General features: G+C 47.1%; 1 protein-coding gene across 22 annotated transcripts in view; it reads left to right on the top strand.

Annotated features, from left to right (window-relative positions):
• Positions 1-25,128, top strand: part of PTPRS (protein tyrosine phosphatase receptor type S) — a 162,694-nt gene that overhangs the window by 65,870 nt on the left and 71,696 nt on the right. For all 22 annotated transcript variants that reach the window (XM_037384782.1, XM_037384780.1, XM_037384784.1 and 19 more), the window contains 2 exons: positions 16,166-16,311; positions 17,264-17,405. In XM_037384782.1, coding sequence (XP_037240679.1) covers positions 16,166-16,311; positions 17,264-17,405 — 288 coding nt within the window. The remainder of the gene's footprint in view (positions 1-16,165; positions 16,312-17,263; positions 17,406-25,128) is intronic.

Raw genomic sequence — 25,128 nt, 5'->3', positions numbered from 1 at the left:
CCGGGGTGGTGCCCCCGCGGGGGCCAGAAGCCTGTATCACAGGTGGGAACCCCCTGGGCTGCTGGCTCCTGGAGGGCACCACCTTCCCAGCGTCGCCGGGAGGCAGCTCCCCTTCCAGCAAAGTGTGGGGCTGAACGCTTGAACTTGCCTCCTCTTCCAGTGCGGCACTGAAGGAGCTGCGGCCTCTGCAATCAAAGGACCATTAAAATACTTCCCTTGTTTCCGAGGCTAATTGATCTCAGTTAGTGATTTAAATCTTTCTATGGCAGGAACATTCTATTTAAAGGAAACTGCTATTTAAATTAAAAAACCAAAGCGCCACACTGCTTTCTGCCTACTGTTCTTCCCTGTGAAGCTGAAGAGGATAATTGAAAGGTATAAAGCAGACCTGTTTCTTCTCTTTTTCTTGGGTTGCGTATGGACACTTTCTTTGTTTCTTCTGTTTGGTCAAGTGCAGCCGTAGAACTGGAAATTGCTAACTGTGATTATTTTCAATGGCTTCACATTCAATGGAATGTATTAGCGTTTTGTTAAGAATTCAGCTGGTCGTGTGAGTAACGTTAATCGGCATTACTGCAGTGAGTTAGGGGAGGCCTTTCCCAAGAGCTGTGCCTTGCTGTGCTGCACTGCACAGCCAAGGAGGCAGATCTTGTGCCCCTTTGAGCTGATAGCAAACCAGACAGCACAGATAGGTGAGGTCTGGGTATGGGTCCAGGGAGGGGAACAGTTTCCGAAATTGCTGACGTACTTGGGCATGGAACCAAGCCTTGCTGTTTCCCGGTCATGCACCCAGCCCTAGTCATAAAATCCCTGCAGTGAGCACCTTAAAGCATCTCATTTTGTGCAGAATCAGTCTTGTCTGGCTGGCTGTGGCTGGGCAGGATGTTTTCCTGCCCGCACTGGGCAGGGTGCAGCTGCATTTGACTGGGGTTTAGGGCAGTGGTCAGGTACTCCTGCCCTCCTGTGCTATCTGAAGGAACAACATGCCCACTTTAAGTGCTCCTCAGTTGCAGATAAAAAGCCACTTATGGTATAGAAATGGGGTAATTTTTATAACTGAAATCAGCATGCTCGCTGTTTTCAAGTGGATTTTTCCATTGATTAAACCTTTGCGTTTTACAGTAGTGCTTTGCTAATTGGTACTTTGCATATACAGAAGGCTGGCATGTGGCTCTCTCCATCCCAGCAAAGATTTAATAGCAGATGCAGTAGTGAACATTACTTATTACTTAGGTTTCCTTCCTTTTATAAATCACATTATAGAACGCTTACTAGCACACTCTGAAGTATTACCATAAATAATTAAATCTAAATTGCAATTGACAAAATAAAAGAATAAAGCCCTTTTTATGATGCATTACCCTGGCTTGCTTTCCTTTTAATTGCCCTTGCTCCACCATTAATTTGCAGAACACAGTAATTCATGCCACGTGCATGTGTGCGGGAGGCTCTTGCGCTTCATGAGCTGCAGTGCATCCGTGGAGGCTGGCAGCAGATGGCAGTAAGGGTTGCACCATGCATGCGGGGATGGAAAACAAGTGCTGTGGGTTGGGAGAGGAGCTCCTGTAGGTCCATGTTCAGGTTGACAAAGTGGTACTGCATTTTGGGAGCTGATGCAGTGAAAAAAGCTGTGTGGAACGTGTGTGCTCCGTGGTGTGAGATGTAGGAGCTGGTGGCTGGCTGCAAGACTTGCCTTGCTGAGATCCAGATCACAGTGACTTACAGGTGTATCTGATTCCTCTCCTCTGAATGGTCCTGTGCTCTTATCCACAGAGGATTAGCCTCTACAGCAGAGCTCGCAGCATTTAGCTCTGAAGGTCCTAGTTTTGATCTGTTGTTGGCCAAGACAGCAGTTGTCAGATAAAATGGCAGTAAAAATCAAGGAGGCTCCATCTTAGGACTTGATAGGCATGTTAAGTTGACATCAGTAGGAAGTGAATTGTTCTGCATTGTGGGAGAAAGTTGCTCCATTTATGAGTGTTGGAGACTGATTCATGACAATGCAACAGTGCTGTCCTAAGAGAAGGAAGATGCCGAAATGTGGTGAGGCTGAACTGCCCCACGAGCAATTGAGGTATATGACAGTATACCTGCTGGGCGCTGAGGAGCTGGGGGGATGCTGTGGAAAGGCTCTTTTCCCTTGGTGAATGTGGGCTGTAGCAGTGTGCAACAGAAGTGAAGGTGGGGACCTGTGGGAGGTTGTGTAGTCGGTTGGTAGGTGGTGGAGTTTCTACTTGGTGTTGCACATTGTTCCTTCAGTGAGTAGGGTCTTAACAGTGTGCAACAAGAGGCACCATCTGAATTGCATCCTCCCAGAAGGCAGAGATCCCTGCTGCCCTGCCCTGGATCCACGTGCTGCTTGTATTCCCCATGCACCAGTTGCCTTTGTAGGCAAGGAGACACCTCGCTTGTCCTTGTTTCTGAATTGCCCTTTCCTTTGCCACCATCTCCCTCTGCCAGCTGCGATCCAGGCTGCGGTTGCTGAGGGTTCTGGACTAGTTGTTCCACTCAAGGACACCAAATGAAGCCTCTGTATCACCTTCTTTAAGTGCCTGATTGAATTAAACCTTGCCTGCCTGGATTGAGTGGTGTGTTTCTCTTTTTTTGTGTGTCTTTTATTTTTTAGATAACTTGAATTGTAAAGTTTGTGTCTTCTATAGGACCTGAAGAGGAAATAAATCATCTTTTGAAAGAGCTTCCTTGGGGGCAGGGAGGGCTGTCACCTCCCAGGTCTCAGCTGTGCCCCACGCTGTGAATGCTTATTAGATTAATCTCTGCTGAGGAGCACCTGGGGACAGCAGCAGCTACGGGTGTTTGGGACCCAGTCATGGGTGTCTCCTGATAAAGGATGTTTTCCCAAACAGAGGTTCTTGCTCAGCTTCATTAGATGTCTAAGTTAGGGGAAAAGAGCATCTGTTTGTTGTGTAAACAAGCAGCTTGTGTGAAAATGTCATCTACAAAGTGTTTGTGATAGAGAAAATCTTCGCCATACCTGGATGCCAAGACTAGGGCTTTTACTCTGTGTCAGGCTTTACCAGAAAGCCAATACTTACTTCTTTGTGACTTTCCCCTTTGGGTGTCCTTTTTGCCCAACAGTTCTTGCACACGCTGCCAGGAAGGACAGGATCTTTCTGGTGTTGCACCAAGACCCTGGGTCACGTCAGCTTTTCATCTGCCTGGCAAGGTCTGCGTGGTTGTGTCTTTTCAAGACAGGATAGATAGGAAAATTCTGGGTCACTAAAGGGAATCTGCGAGGGTATTCCCACCCTTTTTGTGGCCTGGCAAGCCCGATATTATTCTTAGAAGGCAAGCAGAGTGTTTTTCAAGGACACCCGACCAGAGGAATGTCGTTCTTCAGTGTGTGTGGGATGGAATCTGGGCTCAAATTGGCCTGTGAGACACAATCTCCAAAGAACAGTTTTATTTACTCTGTGCCAGTCTTCCCCTCCAGTCAAGGATGTTCTCTTGCAACATAATTGGTCCCAGTTCCCACCTTAGAAAGCTATGATGTTCTCTGCACTGCAGCTGCCTTTAATTTTGGGGGATTATTAAAGTTCATTAAAATAGTCACGTTTTATACCATCTGCTGCACGTGGTGGAGCTAACCATCATCCAGCCTATGGGCCAGGTACTAGAACAGGAGTCAGGAGCGTCCTCGCTCCATGGGTACACCTTCCCAACCCTCCTTCCCCCCTTTTGCTTGTCTAGATTTGCTTTTTTGACCAAGGACTACTCTTGCCATGTTGTTGTCCGCTGTAATTAGTCTCAGCCTTGGTTTGGGGTTCTCATACTGCAAACGCTAAATAGTCATGTTACAGTTTGGCAGAGGAGGCGCCTGTTCCGTCCAAGGGCACAGCAGATAACAGCGTGACTGTGGAAGAGATCACAGCTAACCTAAACCTGAAGATGGCCAGGAGAGAGCATTATAAATATATTTTGGATGTCTACTGCTAGGACTTTGAAAGGGCATACTGCAGTGAGTGATTTAAACAGTTGACAAGAAGGAGCATGAATTGACCTGTTTTTACAGTATCGTTGTGTAGAGAATTTTTCGCATGTCCCATCTTGCTTGTTGCAGACATGACACATGACTTTCATACGAGCTTGGTTAAAACCAATGCCGCTAGCTTAATCTGTAATGCACAGAATTATTACTGTTTCCTTTTGAGGCTGAGAGGAAAAGCAAAGCTTTAAAGAGGAAAAAAATAAATAGAAGGAGCTGCAACTGGTTTAGCATTCTACAAAGTTTCTCTGAGTCCTCCAAACCTTTAATTGACTCAGGAGCATAAAATTGAGAAGGGGAGAGAGTGAGCGAGTGTGCGGAGTGACGTGAGCGATTTGAATAATTTATTGTCCTTTGAAGTTGCAAGAGAAATTTCAGCTGCCTTGGGGAGTAATTTCTCCCCGTTCTGAAAGGGTTTCTCCTTGTTTTAAACTCATTCAGAGGATGATAGTTTTGCATTTTCTGCATAATTAATGAGCATACCTCCCCCCACTCTCATACAACCTCTGAAGAGTGGTGGGGTGATGAAACTTGGTGGTTTTTTTAATTAATAAAATCAAATTAATTTGGCTATGTCATCTTCCTCCCTCAACTCCGTTAGAATTCATAGATTTATTTATAAATTAGTCTGAGCACAGTGTTAGGAGGGCTGTCACTTACAAATCTTTAGCCTGGACTTTGATTTGTTTGAGTGAATTTCTAAAAAGATGGTGTAGGTTTTTTTCAGTTCAGCTGTTAAAGATCACCTTGAGACTGACTCTCATGGGATCACCCACTGAACCAGGAAGATCCTTCAGCTCTTCGTTTTTCTTTGTCTGTCTGCACGAGTAGGATCTGTTTGGTTTTGAGAGCCTTCTCTGTGGTTTTTTTTCTTTGTAAGTGCTGTGATACTCCCCTTTCCTTGCAAGACCTGCTAATTGTAGTTAATTCCAATAGCTGCCACTTGAGGGACCGCCTTCACCTGAGAGGGGAAGGCATCTTCTGCCCTGGTGCCTGAAGGGGCTGTATTACAGCCTTCTGATAAGAAGCCATCCCTTGCCTTCCTTGGCAGGTGTCAAACATGAACAGAAACCTGTCCTAATAAAAAAAAAAAAAGCTCACCTTCCTCAGTTGCTGTCTTTGATAGAAGAATTTAAGGGGTCCTTGCTGCTGCTTTTTCGTGTTTCCATTTCTCTCTCGCTCATGTGTTGCGTTATTTTTCTCGCTCACTGAATCTCTAGTTACGCCAAAGCTGAATTTGGTAGGTTCCCACCACTGTCAGTTCTCAGCACTGTTGTTGCATTCTCCCTTTTTTTTCTTCTTTTGTGTTGATGTGCTTGCTACAAATCTGAATGATGAGTATGGTGGTTAAGAGACAGAAATTGTAATGACTCGTGTGGTAGGAGTCAAAGTTCATGATCATTAAAGGTTGTGTTCATCCATTAATCGTGGCTTTGGTAGGTTTTGGTTTCTTGTTTTCAAGATCTCCCATCCTGAGCTCCCTTGGCATCCCAGCCTCAATACTAACAGGCAGTACAAGCTCACAATATACCGTTAAGACCCAGGGTAAGATGCTTCAAGCTTGTATACCCAGAATCTCCTTTTGTTGCATGGAAAATGTGGGCTGAGAGCTCTTACCAGAGGTTGGATAGGAGTGATGTAACAAGCTTTTGAAAATACCCCAAATTCTGTGCTCTAGGAATTATACCTTACCCTTGTCCTGTAGACCAGACTTCCTCTCTTGCCTGAAAGAGAAGCAGACAACAGCTAGTAAGTGGAAGTCATATATCTTTTATTTACAGGAGTAAAAGAGCAGAGTTTTATCAGATGATATTTTATTTATCTGGTGTGCCTTTCATCCCCAAATGATCCCTACATATATGCATTAGCTAGCAAATCTTGGTTGAGATCGTTCATCTGCTGTAGTGCTGCAGCCCCTTCTGAGCTGGCAGTACAAGGCAGGAGACCTAGCTGTGTTTACATTTTGCAAAGGTCTTTGTCATATCACTAAACCAAGGATCAGAACTGATCTCCCTGATGACATCCTTGGGGCTTCTAGCACTGTTCTTCCTCTGAAAGACCATGAGATGCAGAAGCTTGTAGCAGTTTGTTTTCCCCATTGCTGCTGACTCTGCTGTCACTTCTCGGTGGCTCAGGACCTCTGCTGGGCTATATTAAGATGGCACGGCCCCCTGGGAGTTGTGATCTTTGCTCGTTAAGCTTTTTCTTCTTTCAGGCTTGTCCCATAGGAGGTGGTTTTTCGTGTTCTGGTATCCCCCCTGGACTCTGATTCTTTGGTGGCTTAAACAGAGCAGCGGAGGTTGAGTACAGAGCCAAGTCTTTTCTAGGTAGTGGGTGAATCGAGCTTCTCCAGGATGCCAGTATCGATGACACAGCTGGAGTAGAAGCTGTCCTAGTAACATGGCAAGGGGAGGGAGAGCTCCCTGCCTTAAGCTTCTAATGTCAAACAATCTGGGATTGCTGTTGTGACATTGATGGACAAGGGGCTCTCATTAAGTGGCCAGGATAACTCCTTGGGTTTCTTGTTCTTTCTCTGCTCTGGGTTATTATGCCTTGTTATAGGGCTTGTGGACAAATACGAATGAGATGTTGTTACAGTTGACTGAAAGTGCTTGTGTACCCCCAGGGTCCTGGCTGGACACGTTGCTGAGGCTGCATGTGCTCCTGTGCTTGCTGGCCCCTCAATGGCTGATCCCAGGGCTACCATCTTGTCTGCTTCAGCTCTTGCTGATCACAAGGAGCAACTTTCTTCCTGGCATTGTGTTGTAGTGCCAGAAGGTGAATGAGTATCCTGGCCAGAGGGCCATCAGCATTATCACTTTCTCCTTTGCCCCTCAATTTGATTTGTACCAGGAAGGGAGGGTGGAACCGCCATGCGCTGGGTGCAGGCAGCAAGCATAAGGAGATGTGGTTAGCACACCTCAAGCGCTCTCCATCTGAATTCATAAGAGAAGGGAGGTGGGGAAACTGAGGCACGGGAAGAGGAGGTTTGTGGAGTGGGGCCACAGAATGCATTGAAAAGCAAACTCAGTCTTGTATTTTCTACATCATGTTCCCTCTTGCACATACTTCATATGCTGCTAAATGCTGCTTCTTTTCCATCCTTTCTTGCCTTATGTGCAGAGTCCATTTTGATGCTGGCACCAGCTGCCTGCCATGTTTGCTGTCCTTTACTGCCAAAATACAGATCCCTTCACCCCTAATGTTAATCCCTCATTTTTCATTCATTAAACTGAAGCTCACATGGTGCTCTGGGCTTCCACCAGGTCACGGCTTTCACAGGATGGGTGGTTTCTGATGTGTGCACACTGCATGGCTCGAGGCACCAGGTACATTTTCGTGTGTTAGGGAGGGAGGGAATAAGAAGGTCCAGAATACCGTCCCACTCCCTGTAGGACAGGGACAGCTCTCCATCCTGCCCTGTAGAGCAGTTTGCATCCTGTATATGTGTATCCCTACAGTGTGCCCTATACATTTGCATAAATCACAGCTGGAAGAACATTTTCCTTGGCTCTGTCAGGGTGCCAGTCACTGGGGCTGGTACTGGGGCTGATCTGTGGCAGTGACAAATACCATTTGTGCTATGGAGGGAGGCAGATCCTTTCCATACATATGGATGTACGATGGTAGCCTGGAGATGTCCTGCCGAAACTGGATGACTTTGTACTAGCTGCTGTTCCCATGCGATAAGGCACTGTCCCATCCCTGAAAACTAGCAGTTTAAATAGACCAGAAGGAAGGATTATGCTTCCCCTCCAGCAGGCAGAATAACGTGGTTTTTCTCACCTTGGGTGTCAGAACTAGGAATAGATCTCCGATAGCCTCAGTCTCATCCTGCCTCCACTACTGGAGGCTCGTACCTGCTCTTCCAGAGGGTCTGTATCTGAGTGCATTGCAAATAGGAGCCTGAAGGCTGTACGGATGTGCCAGATCCCCAAAATTACAAGCCTCATGGCAAGAACAGCTTGGCACGGTGCTGGCTACGAAAGGTCTGCTGTCTCATCCTGGCTGAGGGGAAAGGTGGGAGCTGGCAGCACGGGCAGGCGTTGGAAGGGAGCAGGTGCCGGGGTTGTTGGACAGCCAGTGTAGTAAAGATGGATGAAATGAGTTATTGATCTTTCTCACCCATTTTCTGTTTGTGTTAAATCCTGTGCTGGGTTGCCTCCTTCACTTCTGTCCTTCCCTCTCTGGGGCCTTGCAAGAAAGGAGAAGAGGTCATCTTTCAAGTGACATTCCCTCATGTCCAACAGGGAACAGCCTGCATTCACCTGTGTATAGCCCAGCTTTTCTGAGTCAGGTAAGGGCTTTCGTGGATCAGCAGCAGGGGAATAGCAAGGTGGAAGTACTTCACTTCCAAAAAAATACTTCGTCCTTTTTTTATACCCTCCTTTCCCCAACCTTGCCAGTCCCATCTCCCTGAAGGGAGCCAAGAGCTGCTGACAGTAAGAGGAAGTTTCTGTCTGAAGCCTATAATTATCCTGTCTGCCTTCCCAGAAAAGGCCAGTTGGGGAGCGAGCGTGCTTCTGTTTCATGGACCAGCCCTGTGTTCTCCTGCCTCCCCAATTACTGCTTAATGGACTTTTTATGATGATAAGACGACTGGGTTGGGGAGAAGTTATTGACGGGGAAATGGAATATAATTCACTCCCTGTTTGTTTGTTCTGTCAGAAAACCCTCATTTTAATTTTATTTGTGAGGCACTGAGAAACAGCCCTTGGAAAAAAAGTGCAAAATCTGTCAGTAAAACCCTGGATTTCATGGGAACCAGAGCCTCTGCAGGACCTCTCCAAGGGGTGTTTTCAATCTTATTGAGTGTCTCCATAGAGACCCTCCCCACAGCCTGCATCAGTCTGCTCCCACTTTGCAGCTCTCGCTCCTCTCGTGAAGAAAAATGTGAATTATGGAGCCATCTTTCTTGCCTCTACCCCTCTTGCAAGCTCCCCCGCTCCCTAATGCTGCTGCTTTGAAATGCGTACCCATTCCAAACATTGCATTCTTGCTCCCCACTCTCCATCTGTCTCAAATTTGGCTGCTCTCTCCTGTTTTCATCTGCTCTGTGGCTTGTCTGCTTTATCTAATCTTCACTTCCTTGCTCTGGCTCTGAACACCTCCCTCCTCTCCATCTTGCTCCAGTTCTCTTGCATTTTCCCTGTTGATCTCTTCTGTCCTTATCCTCACTGATTTTCCCATCCTTTCCACACTCTGCTCCCCTCTTTAGCTTCCCTGTTCATTGGTGTGACAAAGCTGTTCCTCTGCTCCGCTGGCCATGCTTCCCAGTCTGTCCCCAGCTGCTCAGTGCTCCCATCTCGATCCCTCAAATGCAGGGCATGCATCTGCTGCATGCGAACAGACCGCAGCAGCGCATGTGTGTAAAACAAGTTTCCTAATCCAGCGAACACTCAGTGCCTGGCCAAACCTGGAGCTCACTTTCCCAGAGAGGTTTTTGGGAGGGGAGATGAAAGCACTACCACCCAGGGCTGTAGCTGGGGGAGCAGCTTGTGCTCCTTCTCCGATGGTGAGCCTGTTAGCAGTTATGGAAAACAGAGATGGAGTTTCACTACATCAGCAGAAAGTTTAAGCCCAAAAACCACAGCGAAGGGGGAGGAGGAAGAGCAGGAGAAGACAGGGGGGTTGACCCTTTGCATGCCGTTGAGAATGCCATTGGATTCCTTCCTGGTTGCTCTCGAAGTTAGAAGAGGGTGAGTGACATATGATGAGAGATGTCCCTGTTCAAGCTAACATGGCCTGGTTATTGGGAGATTGCAAAGCTTTTGTCTGGGTTTTGTTTTTTATCTTCTTCTCCCACCAAGAAGTACATGTGGGAGAAGGTCTCTGACTTCTGTCTCTAGCGGGTTTTTTGTGTGGTTGTTTTCTTTTTGTTTGTATTACGATATTTAGAGGCTGTAGTTGTGTGCAATACCACCTAGGGTGTTGAGTGCTGAACAGATCTATTCTGAAACCATCCTTTGCTCCAAATTGCTTGTAGTGTCTAGACCAAGGCAGGCAGGCAGGTGTGAGAAACGACGATTGTCACCTCTGCGCTGCGTGTGGCAGACTGAGGTGCAGGGAAGGGTGTGTGTCCAAGGTCAGCTGAATTCGTGTCAGAGCCAGAGATCTGAATCCCGATTGTAGGAATCATCTGGAGCCTGGAAGAGCAGACTGGGGTGTGCTAATGCTAACAGCAAATTAACATTGACCACGTGTGGCTTAATGGTCTCATCTTTTACCTTTGCTCTTGAAAGGCAGAACTGCACGTATGTGTGTGTATATATATGCCCAAAAAAGGGTGAATTTTGATCAGTTGAGCATTTTTGAGCTAGGATAAAAGTTGTCACTGGCTAAGATGCCCTGAATGTCTCTTGTAGTGTGGGCATGCTCTCATGGTGGGCTGCTCTGCAGGGAAATATTGGGCTCAGCTGACATTTTGTGGGGCCATTTGTTGAAGGTCAGCCAGGAGCAGTGAGCAAAAAGATGGCTGCGGCACTTGTTTAGGAAGGCTATGATAAGCCAGCTAAACAGCAAGAAAATGGCCTGGCTGCTGTGCTTTTGCTTTCGTTTCTGTGGCAGGTCTTGGGTATGGCATTGAGCCGGCTCCATTCCCCATGGTGGAGATGGTGAGGGTTTATTCACCAGTGAAGGAGGAGCTGAAGCTTCGTGTGCCATCACTGTGGGTCAGCAGGACCAGCACGTGGGCCTCCTCCACAGTGATGACAACAGGGTCCAGGGCACTGAAAATGGAAGCAAAACCTTTTAAAATACACGTTCTCTAGCTGGCTTTCTTTTGTTTCCATGGATTGCTGTCACTGTGGGTGATAGGCCCTGTCAGCCAGGTTCACACTGCTCCCTGTGCTGGGGCCAGATGAAAGAATCAGGGCTTTGTCTTTATTTGTGGCCCATTGTTGGGATGCTTCCCTGGGGGTGGTGGGAGGGGGCTGCAGAAGGCGGAGGTGTTAAGCGCAGAGGTGAATTTTGCCATCTAAAATCCACGGTGGGTCCTTGCTGGGGGGCTGGGGGTGAGGGGGGTGAGCGGGGGTCAAGAGGAAGCAGAGATATGGAGGTGCCTCTCTGCAGCCCCCTCAGGGAGAGCCTGCGGGGCAGAGGGTCAGCTCACACACACTGCCCATTCCCTCCCACAGCTGGGGCAAATAATACAGTAATTGTGGTCAGAGACCATCCTCTGGGCCCCTGTGGGGTGAGACAGGCCTGTCACTAAGGCAGTGACACCTCCAGGCCTCCCTCTGGGGCGCAGGATGAAGGGAACATGGTGGACATATTGTCATTCTCCCTGTGGGAGCAGCTTTCTGCCTTGGAGCTGCCGCAGAGCTGGCAGGCTGCAGCTCTGGAGGGAGGAGCTGTTTAGTTCGCAGTTGGGTCTCCTGGCCATTTTGGCAGCGAGGTGTGTGGGGTCTTCTCTTTCCTCATGGCGGAGAGGTGGAGGGCGGCGTGCTGCCGGCTGGTCCTGTGCCTGTCGGGGCGGAGGGTTTCACCTCAGAAGCCCCGCAGTGGAGGGCAGGTTCTGGCCATGTCACCCAGGCCGGGGGGGCAGGGTGCGGGCTGCTCTGTGTGGCCCATGCCAGGCCTTGCCCAAAGCGCCTCCTCTTCCTGAGCCAGCCCCGGAGCCATGCGGCTGGGGGGTGTTGGGGTACCCATCTGGCACAAGATGCTTGGAGAATCAGTCTTGTCTCAGAAAGACCCAGGGGAGTCAGTGTCTCCTCGCCGTGACCTGCCTCTCTCCTTACCCCCTTGGGGCTAACCCGGGTCGGTCTTCCCTGAAGCGACCCAGGGAGCTGGGCAGTGGGCTGGCGGCTGCCATGCCAGTGTCACACAGCCTGTGGCACCGCCAGGGCTTCGTTCAGCTGCCTCGGCTGAGCCGGTGTGAGTTTTCCTCTCAGCTTTTCAGGCTCTCTCCCATTTTGTGGCTGGAGCATACTGGGGTAGTGTGGAGAAAGCTGCTCCTGTCCCATGTTGTGGTCTGCGAGGCCAAATGTCTCATCCTTGTCCCTCTGTGAATCCACCTGCAGTGCTGCAGAACCACCACCAGCTCTGCTGGGACACGAGGCTTGCAGGAAGCAAGGGGGAAGGTCCTGTGGTGCAAGTTCTTAACTCTGCTTTTTCTTTTTCTCTCCTCCACATCCTGCTCCCCTTTAGCTGTCAGCTCAGGTATATTGAGCCCATTTGTGCTCCTGCCTCTACCACCCTGAAATCCCCTCTGGATTCTCCATCCCTTTCTCTTCGGCTTTTGATGCTTCAGACAGGCATATGGTGGCCGGCTGGCCTGTCTCCCTCGCTCCTTGTCCGTCACCCACTGTTCACCATAGCATCAGTTCGTGAGGGACATTTGGGTTTAAAGGGTGAGATGTCCCCTCCTTTTCCCTACTCCTACGTCTTTCAAGCTTCTTTACAGCAAAGCTTCTCAGGCTGTTTTGTCATCTGTGTATTGTTAGCAGGGAGATATTGGGGGTTTTTTTACATGACTCTGTTTGAAGAATTTCTGCTTTGGTGTTACATGAAAGAAGGAAGGAAGGAGAGGTGAGGCAGCACCATTTTCCTTTTCTGTGAGGAAAGCCGCCTTGCTGTGCAGCCCTTGTACGTGGGCTGATGTCGTACCATGCTCCTCTAGTGCGTGTGCCTCGGCGATGAGTAGGAGACCCCACCCTTATACCTTGCAGCTTCTGCTCAAAGTCTACCTTAGAATTCACAAAATCCCAGCAGCAAATGTGCGTCATGTCCCTTCTGAAGAGATGCCAGCGCCACCCGTGTTCCCCTAGGTCTGTGCTGTGGAATGTGAAGCCAGCTGGAGATCGTCTGCACAGGAGTGACTGGGATGGTGAGCGCATGGTCCCATCGCCTGCCCTCGGCAGCCTTCGGGAGCACGGAGCTCTCTGGAAGGGGTGGCAGAGGTTGGGTCAAAGGGCAGGCAGCATGTGTGTTGATCGTCTTTGCAGATGCAATTACAGAGTGCGGGGTGGATGGTGAATATGTGTCTCTTCCTTACAGTCTGTGGCAACTAGCCAGTGTGTCACTTGCCCTGGCTGTTGCTTTTGGGAAGTGCGTAGGTGGTGGGCAGGAGGGAAGGGTTCAGTTTGACTTGATGGCTTTCCATTAAGCTGTAGAGAAGAATCACAGGTACACAGCAGCCATCCGGTCTTTTCAACCTTCTCTCCAGAGACCGAGACCCTGCAGGAAGCCTCTCATAGTAGGAAAATTCTTTTAAGCTCCAGGGTTTTCCATACTGCAAAAAAACAGGTTCTGCTACTTTGCAAGCAGAGAAAGGGGAAAAAGAAAAATCTCTTGTAACCACTGGACCTAGGTGGAACTCAAACTTGGTCTTTCCAACACTGACTTCTCTCAGCTCTCCATGAGGGAGAGTATATGTGAAGTGATATAAAATCTCCTGGATTGCAAGTATGTCATCTGGAAAATGCCTGTCTCTGATTATTTATTTATTTGAAATGGAGGTCCTGCAGTCTTGGTAAATGAGGGGAAACACATAAGCCCCTCTGAGTGGGCTGATAGTGTTTCATTTTCACATGGCACCTTGTTCCTGCATTTGGAGGCTTTCAAAGCCATTTGCAGAGCTGAAGACTGAATTCTAACTGTATGTTTCATTGCAAGCTGGACCTGGCACGGCAGAACTGTGGCAGTCCTACGCAGCATGTAGGAATTTGTTTCAGCTTTGTATCATCACCACCTTGCCTGTGATAGTGCTGGCTTTCTTGTTCCGAGGGGAGAGGGTTGTTCTGTGATTGGCGTGGGCTGCAGTGACAAGCGCTGCAGTGACTAGGGGTGCATAGGTGGGGAGCACAGTGGGTGATTGGGGGTGGGTGGGGGCGGGGAATCAAAGTGTGGAGTTCTGAGGCCTGGGTGAAGTTAAAATGAACAATTTAACTTTGATTTGCACTGATTTTTACAAGCGAGTAGCAACATCTAATAGATTGTTTGATAAGGATGTTTGTTGGGTTTCTTTTGTCTCTCACTGTCTAAGGGTTTATTGTAGGCAGTTCAGCATTGCAGTGAGCTCAGGAAAAGCAGCGTTCACAGGTCAGCTTGGCTTCCCTGTTAACCACACACTGAGTCAACAGAGGTCCCCAAAAAGGGATTGCTGAGCAATGACTCCAAGTTCACTATTTTTTTGAGCACTGTCCCTTTCTTCAGGACAGAAATAGAACCTTATTTTTCTCCTCAGCTGTGTTTTGCTCATACTGTTTGTGCCCATTTAAATGTATATGTGACATTAAGGATTATTAGGGGGTTTTATTTTAGGAAATGAACTTGCATCAATAATATGTTCTTAAAAGCCTTGGATGTTTTTGGCTGTACCTGCAGAATTGAGTTCTGCAAACTCTTCAGAAATTGAACTGAGAAGAGAGGAAGAAAGTCAGGTTGCGGGCAGAGTGAGCATTTATACTTTAGCCTGAAGCAAAGTTTTGGGTTTGCCTTTCCCAGATGGAAGACAGATACCCCAGTCCCAGAACCTCCAGTGGGACTTGCTTGATAACCTTTAGCTGTAACATTGCAAAGAAGACTCTGACCTCTAAATATAGATTTGGATATTTATAAATCCGATGCTTTGTACACACAGCATTCGGTGGGACATAAACAGCTCCAGCAAATTGTGTTTACCTCCAGCGTGGAAACAAATGCTTGATTGCATCACATGAGCTTGCTCAGTGGCTTTTATTTATATACTGCTGGCCACACCAAGCAGGGAAGGGGAGAATTCTTCTTTTTGTATTTTGACCCCTAAAAGACCCTGGAGACTTCTCTCTAGCTACCATTTGCCCTCTTCTTAAGCTCCTTGGTAGGCTGTTTACATCTTACTTTATAGACTCTGAGTATGTACATATAAATACACACATTTCAGAGTCATGTGGTCTGCTTTTCTCAAGAATAACAGACGGCAACTTTATGATCTGAGTGATTTTATTTGAACACAGCTGTGGCCTTGTAATTTAAATATTTCAATAAATTTTAAACTAACTAGATGAGATGAGAGGAAACCGTGCAGGGAAAACAGGTTAGAGCACGGAAGGAGGATTCCCTGAGGGTAGAGGCAATATGGGCTGTGCACAAACACTCCTGGCCTCGTCTTCTCATGAGAAGGCCCTTGATACCTTCCTTGGTCAGAAAGCCCATCCCGGCATCTTTCCCCTCCTTGCAAAGGCAGTCAGACATGGATGGAAATCAGCGGCAGGGGGTGAGGGAGAGGTGCTGCAAGCTCAAGTGTTGTTCCTTTGGGTCCAGGCTGGCTAAAACGCAGCCCCAGGCTCTGGGTGTGCTTGTTCAGGCATCACTGCACCTTTGAGCATCTGGTTATGAGAGGAGTTTGAGAAGCTTTTAGCTTCTTCCTTCGGCAGCGTGAATTTCTTGTTTTTCTCAGATGTCTCATGATGAGAAGAGGGGATGGGGGAACTGCAGGAGCAGACTGCAGACTTGGCTGCCGTGCTCTTGGTTTTGACAACTGGATGGTTTTGAAATGATCACAACTTTCGTTTGTTGGGCTGTATCCTATCAACTTGCCTGTTCCAAAGGGTGGCATACCTGTTGCTGTGTAAATGTACCAGTGAGGGCCAGAGAAAAAATTTGCTGATGGAAACAGAGGTGCTCAAGCCAAGGAAGTTTCATATTCTAAAGCCTCTGGCATCAGCCTGTTTCACACCTTCATCCTCAGTATCACTGTGTGCCAAGTTACTGCACCATTTATTTCATGGTCCTTCTCCCACTTTTTACCCCTGCCTTGGGTACATTCCTATAAATCTCCCCCATTCCTTAATAATAATATAAATCCCCTGCTAGGATCTGAGGAGTGCAATTCAGTGTTTCTAGATGTTGTTTTCAGCTCTGGCAGCTTTTGGTGGTGATCATTAGATGGACTTTGCCAGGGCAGTTTCCCCTGTGCAGAACAGTTTAAAAGTCCACTTTTAAAAGAGGCTTTGCAACATCATCGCATTGAAATCTCTTTGTAGGATCAGGCCCTTAATCATTTTGTGCTGTAGCTTCTTCATATGTAAAATGGAGGTAGAGACTGTTTGTTCCTAAAAAGCCGAGTAATTTCATCTGGGATCATTAAAGAATAGCAGTGATAATGCTACTAGTAATTACAAACAATCTGTTAGAGTTTGTCTTTCCTTGTGCCAATGATGATATTTCTTTTTTTTAAAGGTCCCCCTGTGTTCATTAAAAAACCTGTGGACCAAATTGGTGTGTCAGGAGGGGTGGCCTCCTTTGTATGCCAAGCGACTGGAGACCCAAAGCCACGGGTGACCTGGAACAAGAAAGGAAAAAAAGTAAACTCTCAGAGGTTTGAGGTAAGAGAAGTCCTTGAAATCTGTGCCTGTATCTATAGAGAGAGACTGGTGCAAAGCAGTTAGTGCTTTTCTTTGGCCATTTCCAGACCCGATAATAAAGGGAGATTTGGAAGGGGAGGAGTTTTAACAGTGGAAGGAGTGAAACGCAAGCTCTTGGCCATGTCAACAGCTGGGTTTATTCCAAAGAAGGAGAGAACTTGGCTCACTTACATGATTGGAGCTTTTTCTTTTGTTCTGTTGGTTTTTTTCCCCTCCTGGGATATAATATAAAGCTGTCTTCTTCCTTCCCTAAAAAACCCCAACCCCCAAGTGGTACTTCGGCTCTGTAAATGCACCTTCATACCCATCCATGGCTCATTATTTTAACCCTGGGACAGCCTGGAGTAAACGTTACAGTTGCTGGCAACCAGACCCAAACAATTGGCATTGTTTAGATAGAAATGAGAGGGGAGGAACAAGGACTAGGAGGTCATCCTGTGGAATTTGCTGTGGGACTCAGCCCAGCCAGGCAGCTGTGTGCTGAGAGGAGCTTTGTGGTGTCAGCTGCCCATGCAGATGGAGGAACAAGGCAGGAGTTCATTTTCATTTTGTTTTCACTTGGTCTTTTTCCTCCTCCTTCATCACAGTTGTCCTCTGAACACCCATTCCATACACACTGTCACCATGGCTCATTCTTTCAGTGCATTTGAGATGTACATAGCAGTGCTGGTGGGTCAGTGGTCAGAGACAGGGTCTGGCATGTGACAGTTCTCTGTTACCTTGAGGTTAGTGGAAAGACAAGTTGACCATGTCGGTTATGTGCAGGGCATTGTGGGGCTGCTGCTGAAGTATGTTTGTGAGTGTGCGTGCTTGTGTGTATGTTGCTGCCTCCTTTAGAAGCAAGAATGAGCCTTCTGCTTTTAATCCAAGGAGGCTTACTATGTGTTTGTCTCTCTTTCCCTTCATCACCCAGACAATTGAATTTGATGAAAGTGCAGGTGCTGTTTTGAGGATCCAGCCCCTCCGGACTCCCCGGGATGAGAACATTTACGAGTGTGTTGCTCAAAACCCTCATGGGGAGGTCACCGTCCATGCCAAGCTCACCGTCCTCCGAGGTAAAGAGCATGCCTGCCTGCCCTATGTCAGTGTCACAGGGGAGAAGGGACCCTTCAGATTCTCCCTTCAGATGAGAGGAAAGGCTGTTAAAAAATGTGTGGCCAAGGCACAAAGTCCTCCATTTTTTGGTTTATTCTGACCTGTCAGATCTATTTGCTATTATTACCCCAGAGAGTCATGAGATTGCTATGTAAGAAACAAAGCTAAAAATGGACCACTTCAGGAGCTTTGGATGATGGGCTGAGGTTCCTTCCAACCTGAATTATCCTGTGACCCTGTGACCTTCCCTGCCCTCCAATAAAAATTCCTTCCCCGGGTTTATGAGCAGCACCAGAAAATCCTCATCATTATCCTCAGAAATGTGGCACCATTCATCCAGACACCCAAGAAAACCTTAGCTGAGGAATCACTGAATGGGCTGAGGTTGGTTGTGTATCTGCATGGGCTTTCATACAGCTGGTAGCAATGCCAGCCTCTTCCCATGTGCAAGATACCTATTTTGCCCTTCTGGGCATCTTCCCTCTTTCCAGAGGTCCTTTGCTCCATGTACTCTCCAAGAAAACAGTTCCCCTCTCCATTTTGTTCTGGTTCTTTTTCACTTGTCCCCACTATAAAGGATGTTTACATGGATGCCTCCTTCATGTCATCTGTTTGAAATAGGCTCCCTGAACTTGATGTGGGGGAGGGAACAATATGGTCTTGCTGTGGATGCCTCTGAATGATTACTCTTACCCCAGAGATCTGTAAAATTGCTGTGTGAAACACTAAGCTAGGCTGCTTGCTAAAACTGACCCGTTTTAGTGGAAAAGGTACATAGTGGTCTCTGTTCACAGTGTGAGTGATCCTGGCAGAAAAGGCGTGGTGGATAACTGCCTGAGAGCTCCTGAAGGGAGTTTAGCTTGGGAGCACTGGCTATTGATGAAGCCATCAGCAGGAGATGCTGTAGAAAAGCCATGGGCTTTTGAATCAGGGTACTTTCAGCCAGAGCCATTATTTGTGCAGTGAGCATGGCTAACCATAGTTTTAGGTGCTCCAGGCAGTGTGTGATCCTCGTAAGGCCAAGTGGTAGCTCTGCCTGTATGACAGTTGCTTTTTCTTCTGCAGTTTCTGTGTTGTCTCCAAGAGCATCTTAAATCTTCTTGTTTGAAGAGACAGTGAGCACATCCTTAATAGTGCAGAGCGAAATCTGTGTGCAAATCCCCAATGTACGGCTGTAAATAAAGACCAGACATAGAGGGCGCATGGCAGAGCCCTTGACCTCCCCTTGTAGTGGGGAATATCCCTTCTGTTGCCCACCTGGCAGGCTCTGTGTTGTCAAGATGCTGGCTGCCTTTGAGCGTGCGGGCTCATGGTCCAGTCATGTCTGACAGATTTGTGTATGTGCATTTGAATCTTTGTGTAGCTCCTTTGCCTGGCATGGCATTTAACCTTCTGTTAGCAGTACGTGGTGGGATGTATCTGTCAGGTGACTGGAACAGTGCTTTATGGCACGAGTGTGTCTAGCTGCAGTTATCCTGCAGGGCTGGGAGCCTTATTCTTCACACTTATTCCCATATATTCTTTGGGAGCTGTGACAGTTTGAGGGAAGTGCTCTTGCAATCATATTCAAAGTTTCTACCCCTTGACTTTAGCTACAACCAGTGGCAAGAGAGGTGGTTGTCCTGCAGCTGCTGCCCTCACAAATCCTGGATTCTCACAGCATTTTTAAGGCACTCTCCACTGAAAGGAAGCTGCAGTGTATGGGAAACGATGAGCTGAGCTCAGTGACTGTCCTTAGGGACCAAGGTTCTTCGTACGTGTCTTTTTGCAGCTCTTCCTTCCGGTATCAGCATCATACATGTCAGCTAGAGAGCCAGATGACAGAACAGGAGCTACATCTCCCCGCCGCCTGACTAATTACGCACTTTGCTGATCCCACCAGAACATTATTACTGTGTGCTTTGCTCCTGTGTTGTGCTGCTCTTGCAAGCACTCCTGTTCTGTTTGCCTAATAGGACCTGGTGTGGTAGCTTTGTTAACTGACAGTGCAAGAGCAGGTAGGGTACCCAGTTTGTCAGATTTGGGGAGCAGTAATCGGCTGCGGGCCTGGGCCAGGACATTGCTGAAGAGCATCAAGGAAGTAGTTTTTACAGCATACCGTCCCCATCCCTGCCTCAGTTGGAGTTATTCCATCCTTAATCTCTCCTTAGCTTTCACACAGCAAAGGTTGTCTCCTCTTTTATCTGCATTTTTAAGTGCTGGGGAAGTTAAAAGGATGAAGCACAAATCCACTAATCTCCACAATGACAAAGTTAGCATGCTGGCATCTATTCCTCTCTTTTTCCTCCCCACTTCTGCATTCACCCACTCTTCTGTTTGTCTCTTCTCCACCTTTCCTTGCAAGGCCTCCTTGTCCTTTCCAACTCTCTTCTCTCACTTTCAGAACTAATGCTTAACATGTGGGGGTGGGGGGGCTGCTCCACAGCTTGGAGATGAATGTGAGCTGTCATCGGCAGAAGCTGTTACCTTGCCGTACTGTGGAGTATGGAAACCTGGGCCCCAGCTGTTACAAGCTCTGCAGGATGGGCTTGGTAGTAATTCCGCAGCCTGTTGGCTGTGCTGTTGTAATCACAGTTCAGCATACATGTGTCTACCTTCATGCTGTACACATGCATGAACAGTTACAGGATTTCTTCAACACTGGTGGAGTCTCATGAACAGAAGAGAAAATAATACATTCTTCCCTACTAGATGCAGCTGCTGAAGGTTTTGAGAGTAAACCCTTTTTTGCTTATGCACATGACAGCTACTGGATCAGACCTTGTCAGAAATCCACATGCATTAAAAAACAGGAAGCTGCAGGAGAGGAAACCTTTGGGAGCTTCTGAGAAGCACAGCTTGTGATGGATGTGGTACAACTTAGACAAAGTCTCTAACACCAGCTCTGCTGGCTTGTTTGTCCTTCCTGCTCTTCCTCTCGAGGGATCTGAGTTTTGATAGGGCTATGGAGACTTGCTGTTCTTCCCACAGCTGGCCAGACATAGTGCCTGCAAACCTGATTCCTGTAGAGCCCAAAGAAAAGGAAAGAAAATGGTTTGGGGAAGTGTTTTCCAGTTATTGTTGACTCCAGGTGCTGTCCTTTTTTCATTGTAACTTAGGCAGAAAGGAAGCCAGTTGGCACAGGCAGCCCAGTTCCCACTTGGTATAGTTTCTCTAAGCTCCACGCTCCCAGGAAAGATATACAAATTTATTAGTGTTGTTATTGCTTCCTGTTTATAGATTATACTTTCTCTCTGCTTCTTTAACAGCCTGAGACAGAGGTTCTCATGCTGCAAAAGATTTTCCTATGTTGTTGGCAGCTGAGTGGGCTGAGAGTACAGGGGAGCCTTGATGCAACTTTCTGCTTGTGTTGCCTCTGCTGCTGGGAGGCACAAGCTGGATTTCAAGAAGGGCCAGCCAGACTGGCTTAGTCCTTTGCTCTGTTGAAGCTACTAGAGTTCTGTGGAGGTTACCCTTTGTAAGTCGTTAGTAAATGCAGCGCGATCCCATAAAAAACAGTGCTTGGTCCAGCTACATGTAGTGGAACAGAATTCACTGTGCCCTGATACATCACCGCATACTGGCCAGTGCTCTCTTTACCTGACGATTACTGTACTCTGGAAGAGGGAGGAAGGCTGGCTGTTAGACAGGTAAGGTCTGTGGCACTTGCTACTGGAGTATGGTTCAGGCTGCTATGGACAGACTTTCAGAACTTCTTTTTCTAGTGATTCCCTGTTGATTTCTTTGTATGAAGTGTTCATACATTTCTCTAACAATTCTGGCCTGAAATTTTCCTCACATATTTCCTGCTCCAAGAGGACATCTGGTGTGGGCATGTATAAAGTTCTAGCAAGATCCCTGCTGTTCTGTTGTTTTTTGTAATTGTTGGCTTTAGATCAGCAAAAGGTAAACAAAAAGCAGTTCTAAATGCTCAGCAGAAAGCATCCAGTCCCCCAAGAGCATCCCTTAAAGAGAAGTTGGCTCCTCTGAAATGTTACCTTGCCACTTGAAAAATTCTTGTCAGTCTTTCTTCAAACTTGACTTGTTTTGCTTTTCTTGTAGTGACCTGAAAATCAGGCAATGTTGAAAGCAGATTAGTTCTGTAGCTTATGAATAATGTCAGAGTGATTTTAAATCAAGATGCCTTTACAAGGAGGGTACGTAGGGATACATTAGTGTAGAGAAGACAGTGTATTATGTGCATCATTACGGGGTCCAACACACATACCTAAGTGTGTATTCATTGTCTGTAAGCCTGAAGGTTTTTAATAACTTTGTTAGGCTATTAGTATTTTCATAGTAAAACTTGCAGATCAAAAGAAATGGGATCAACAGACTGAAGGTGTTACTGAGACTCCTTCACATATTAAAATTGTCTTTGACTGTGAAATAACAGTTAACTAAGACACGCGTACTTACACATTGATAGAGGCAACTTGATGCAATTTCACAAGGTGCATAATGCCAGGATACCTGTTTGGGAGGGAGCAGCAGCAAGTGTTCATAAAGTTAATGAAATGAACAGGGATAAGTTTCAGGAGTGCTGGATCTTAATCCTGATTCTGCTTAAAACTAGTGTCACTCAAGCTGCTTCATCTCTGTGTTCTTGGTTCTTCCACCCTGAACTGAAGATAGTTGACTGCTTTAGAGACCAGCCAGCATCCATGAGCTGGGCTGTATGTCTCCAGAGAAGAGCAAAAAATTACTGCTCCTCTTCACTTAAGCAGCATCCTTACTGTGGCTTTCTGCATTCAGTACATAGAGCGCCTGTACATGCTTACACCCTCCTTCTCCTCTGAATTATTAAACAACTGTGCGCACCCTGTGGAAAAAGAGCAGCAGCAACACCCGCTTTATCTTTCTTTCTCATCCTCATTTCCAGCGCAGCTAATTATCTAAACACAGAGCTGCCACCTTTTCAAGCGACAAGGAGACAGCAGGCACCGATGTCTCCCCTCGCTGTAGCTGCCGACCCTTGCTTTTTCTGTATGATCATGTGTGTGTGGGCGCACGCGCCCAGGTTGGTTTCAAGGCACGTCACCCAGCACAGAGCATGTCCTCTGGTAGGATTTATTATAAATGAATGCTGAAGTGCTCCTCTCTTCTCTCCCTGCCTCCTTCCATCCCTCCTCCCCTATTCTTTCTCACCTTACTTTGTTCAGTGGCCTTCAGGTTTTCACTGGGGGGGGGGGCTTTGAACAACTTGGTCTAAGAACAGTTATGAACAAGGTGTTTGGGATGCTTTGTTAATACGGCAAGTGCAACACGTGAAAACATTTGCCTGCGTAAGCTAGCGTGATTTTCAATAGCAGTCAGCTGTCCAGATGTGCCCTTGAAGCATCTTCAGCTTGCGTCTTGGTTCTTTTGTTCTTGTAGTTGCCTGGGCTGCATTTAGAAAGGGAATTCACAATCCAAACCATTCCTTATTTATTTACTTGGTTTGGGGTGACATTTGGGGATTGATGGGGAGAGTGGCAGGGCATGTGTGCTCATGTCTTGTGGGGATTGAGTTGAGGTTGTAATTGCATTATTACAGGGAATCCAGTTGTTAGGGGATGAAGGCAGTTTCACTTTCCTGGCAGGAAGGAAATTTGAGCACTTGAATCAGTGCAATATGTGATGTTCAGAGATGCTTCCTCTGCTGATCCGATCCTCAAATCTGATCACGCCTCTAGTCGCAGTTGTTTTAATTAAACTCAGAGGAATTCTGCACATTGTGCTGCAAGATTAACATTTTTGTTTAATTAGAAACACTCAGTAATAATAGTTGTACCAGGCCTCCCCCAACACACACACATGTGCAATCACACACATTCTCACACACACACCCTGCCAGTCAGGAGGGTTAGTCTCTCTGTAGATTAATTGGTTCATGAAATTAACGGACTGCAGGTTTGAGCCAGGTGGAGTAGCATCACCAGGGAGCAGGATAAAAGCAGCAATCAATAATGATGTCATCTTCAGCCAATGCGGCAGCTGCTCTGTGGCTCCTTAACAACACACCACCGCCTGGTTAAATAGCATAAGGGAAGAGAAGACGTTAAAAGCCTGGCTGAAAGCTGTGCAAAGGCAAAGCAATTCCCAGGGCCCCTCTGTCCTGAGCTCACTCTTGGGGGGCTGGGGTTTTGCAGCACACGTGATCTACAAGAGCACACACTGTTTGGAGTCTCCTGCGGTGCCCAAGCACAGCCTGGTGAACTGAGATCTCAAAGGTTTGGTTCAGTCCCTAGTTAAAGACGTTTATTTTTCTAATTTAGAATGCAATATCCTGGTTTAGAGGTGCTTTGGGTGCACCGAAATGACTACACCTTTTGTACAACTGTAAGCCATACTAGGAGATCAGTATTACTTTAGCAGTTATGAAACAGTACGTATATTTATTTGTGGTCAGATTCCTTTGATATATGAGGAGAGGTGTGGTTAATACATTTCACACTCCAGTGAGTCACAATAGGTCCTTTATAACTCTCCAACAATGGTCAGAGGACAGAAACAATGCATATTTCTAAACACACAACTGAGGCATTTAAACCCTTTTCTTCTCTACAGTAGCTGTGCACTGCTAATAATAGTATTGGACAAGAATTTCTTGGCACTGGGCATCAGAGCAACATACATACCTTTAGCTCTGCCTTCATGATTTCATAGATTTTTAGAAGTCGAGTGTGAGGTGGCAGCGTGGAATAGCTCCTAACCAAATCATGAGTGTGCTGAGCTTGCGTAGAGCAGCACTGGTGATTCTGCTTTGCTCTTACAGGACAAGGCACCACCACAGCAAGGCCACTGGATTTCTCTCTCATTCCACCGTCTCCAGGTTTGGCCATATGTACTTTGGCGCCATTCCTTCTGATACATAATGTTCTGGCAGTAGGAAATGAGCTTTTGTTGTGTTTGTAGTCGGCAGGGATGTTTCCCGACCAAGGCAAGGGTTTCCAGCCCATCTCTGCTGCCACTCTGATAGCTCCCATTGGTTTCACTGGGTGACTGATGGTGCTGTATGTTGCTTTTTGAAAAATCCCACCTTTTTTAAATTTTCCGTGCTATTTCCCTTCTGTTCCTACACCTGTTTTTGGGTTGGATTCAATGCCATGGATTTCCGAGACTGTGATTCCTCAACACGCCTCATCTGAAATGACAGAGAATCCCTGTAAAGTCTCGTCCCAGTGCTGGCATCGTCCTTCCAAGCTGCCCTCTTCCAGAGACTGATTTTCTGGGGGGAAAAAATGCCACATTCCTGAGCTGCATCAGCCAGCAGAAGACAGCTCTCTTCCACATGAGTTAGGAGGTCGTGACAAAGATTATGGGGGAAGCACTGGAGTTTTGTGTTAGTTGTCACAAATTAGTCAGCATCGGTTAGGATTGCCCTCATCACCCTTATTAGTGAAGGCAAAGGCAAGATTGAGAGGAAGCAGGAAGCTCAGCTGAGCCTGCCTTCTAGGTGCTGGTGCCACATCCCTCTTCTTCTAGGGCAGCAGCACTCTGAATTAATAAATCCGAAAATCACACCCTGTCTGACGGCACTTGGCGTATTGTTGTTATGTGTGTCCTCTCTGGTAACTGCTGCATGGTATTTTCCTTTCCCCTCTCTCTTAGTATTCACTGGGTCATTGACAGGCCTTTTCACATAGTCGCTTTCACTATTTCTCTTATGCAGTTTGTTTTGTTCTGTGGGGTTTGGCAGAGGAAGGTGAACCCCTCCTTTTA

The sequence above is a fragment of the Falco rusticolus genome, chromosome 4 (assembly GCF_015220075.1).
Source record: "Falco rusticolus isolate bFalRus1 chromosome 4, bFalRus1.pri, whole genome shotgun sequence".
In the NCBI taxonomy this organism is placed as follows: domain Eukaryota; kingdom Metazoa; phylum Chordata; class Aves; order Falconiformes; family Falconidae; genus Falco; species Falco rusticolus.
Note: the sequence above shows the minus strand (reverse complement) of the source record. Positions and strands in the feature narration are given on the sequence as shown.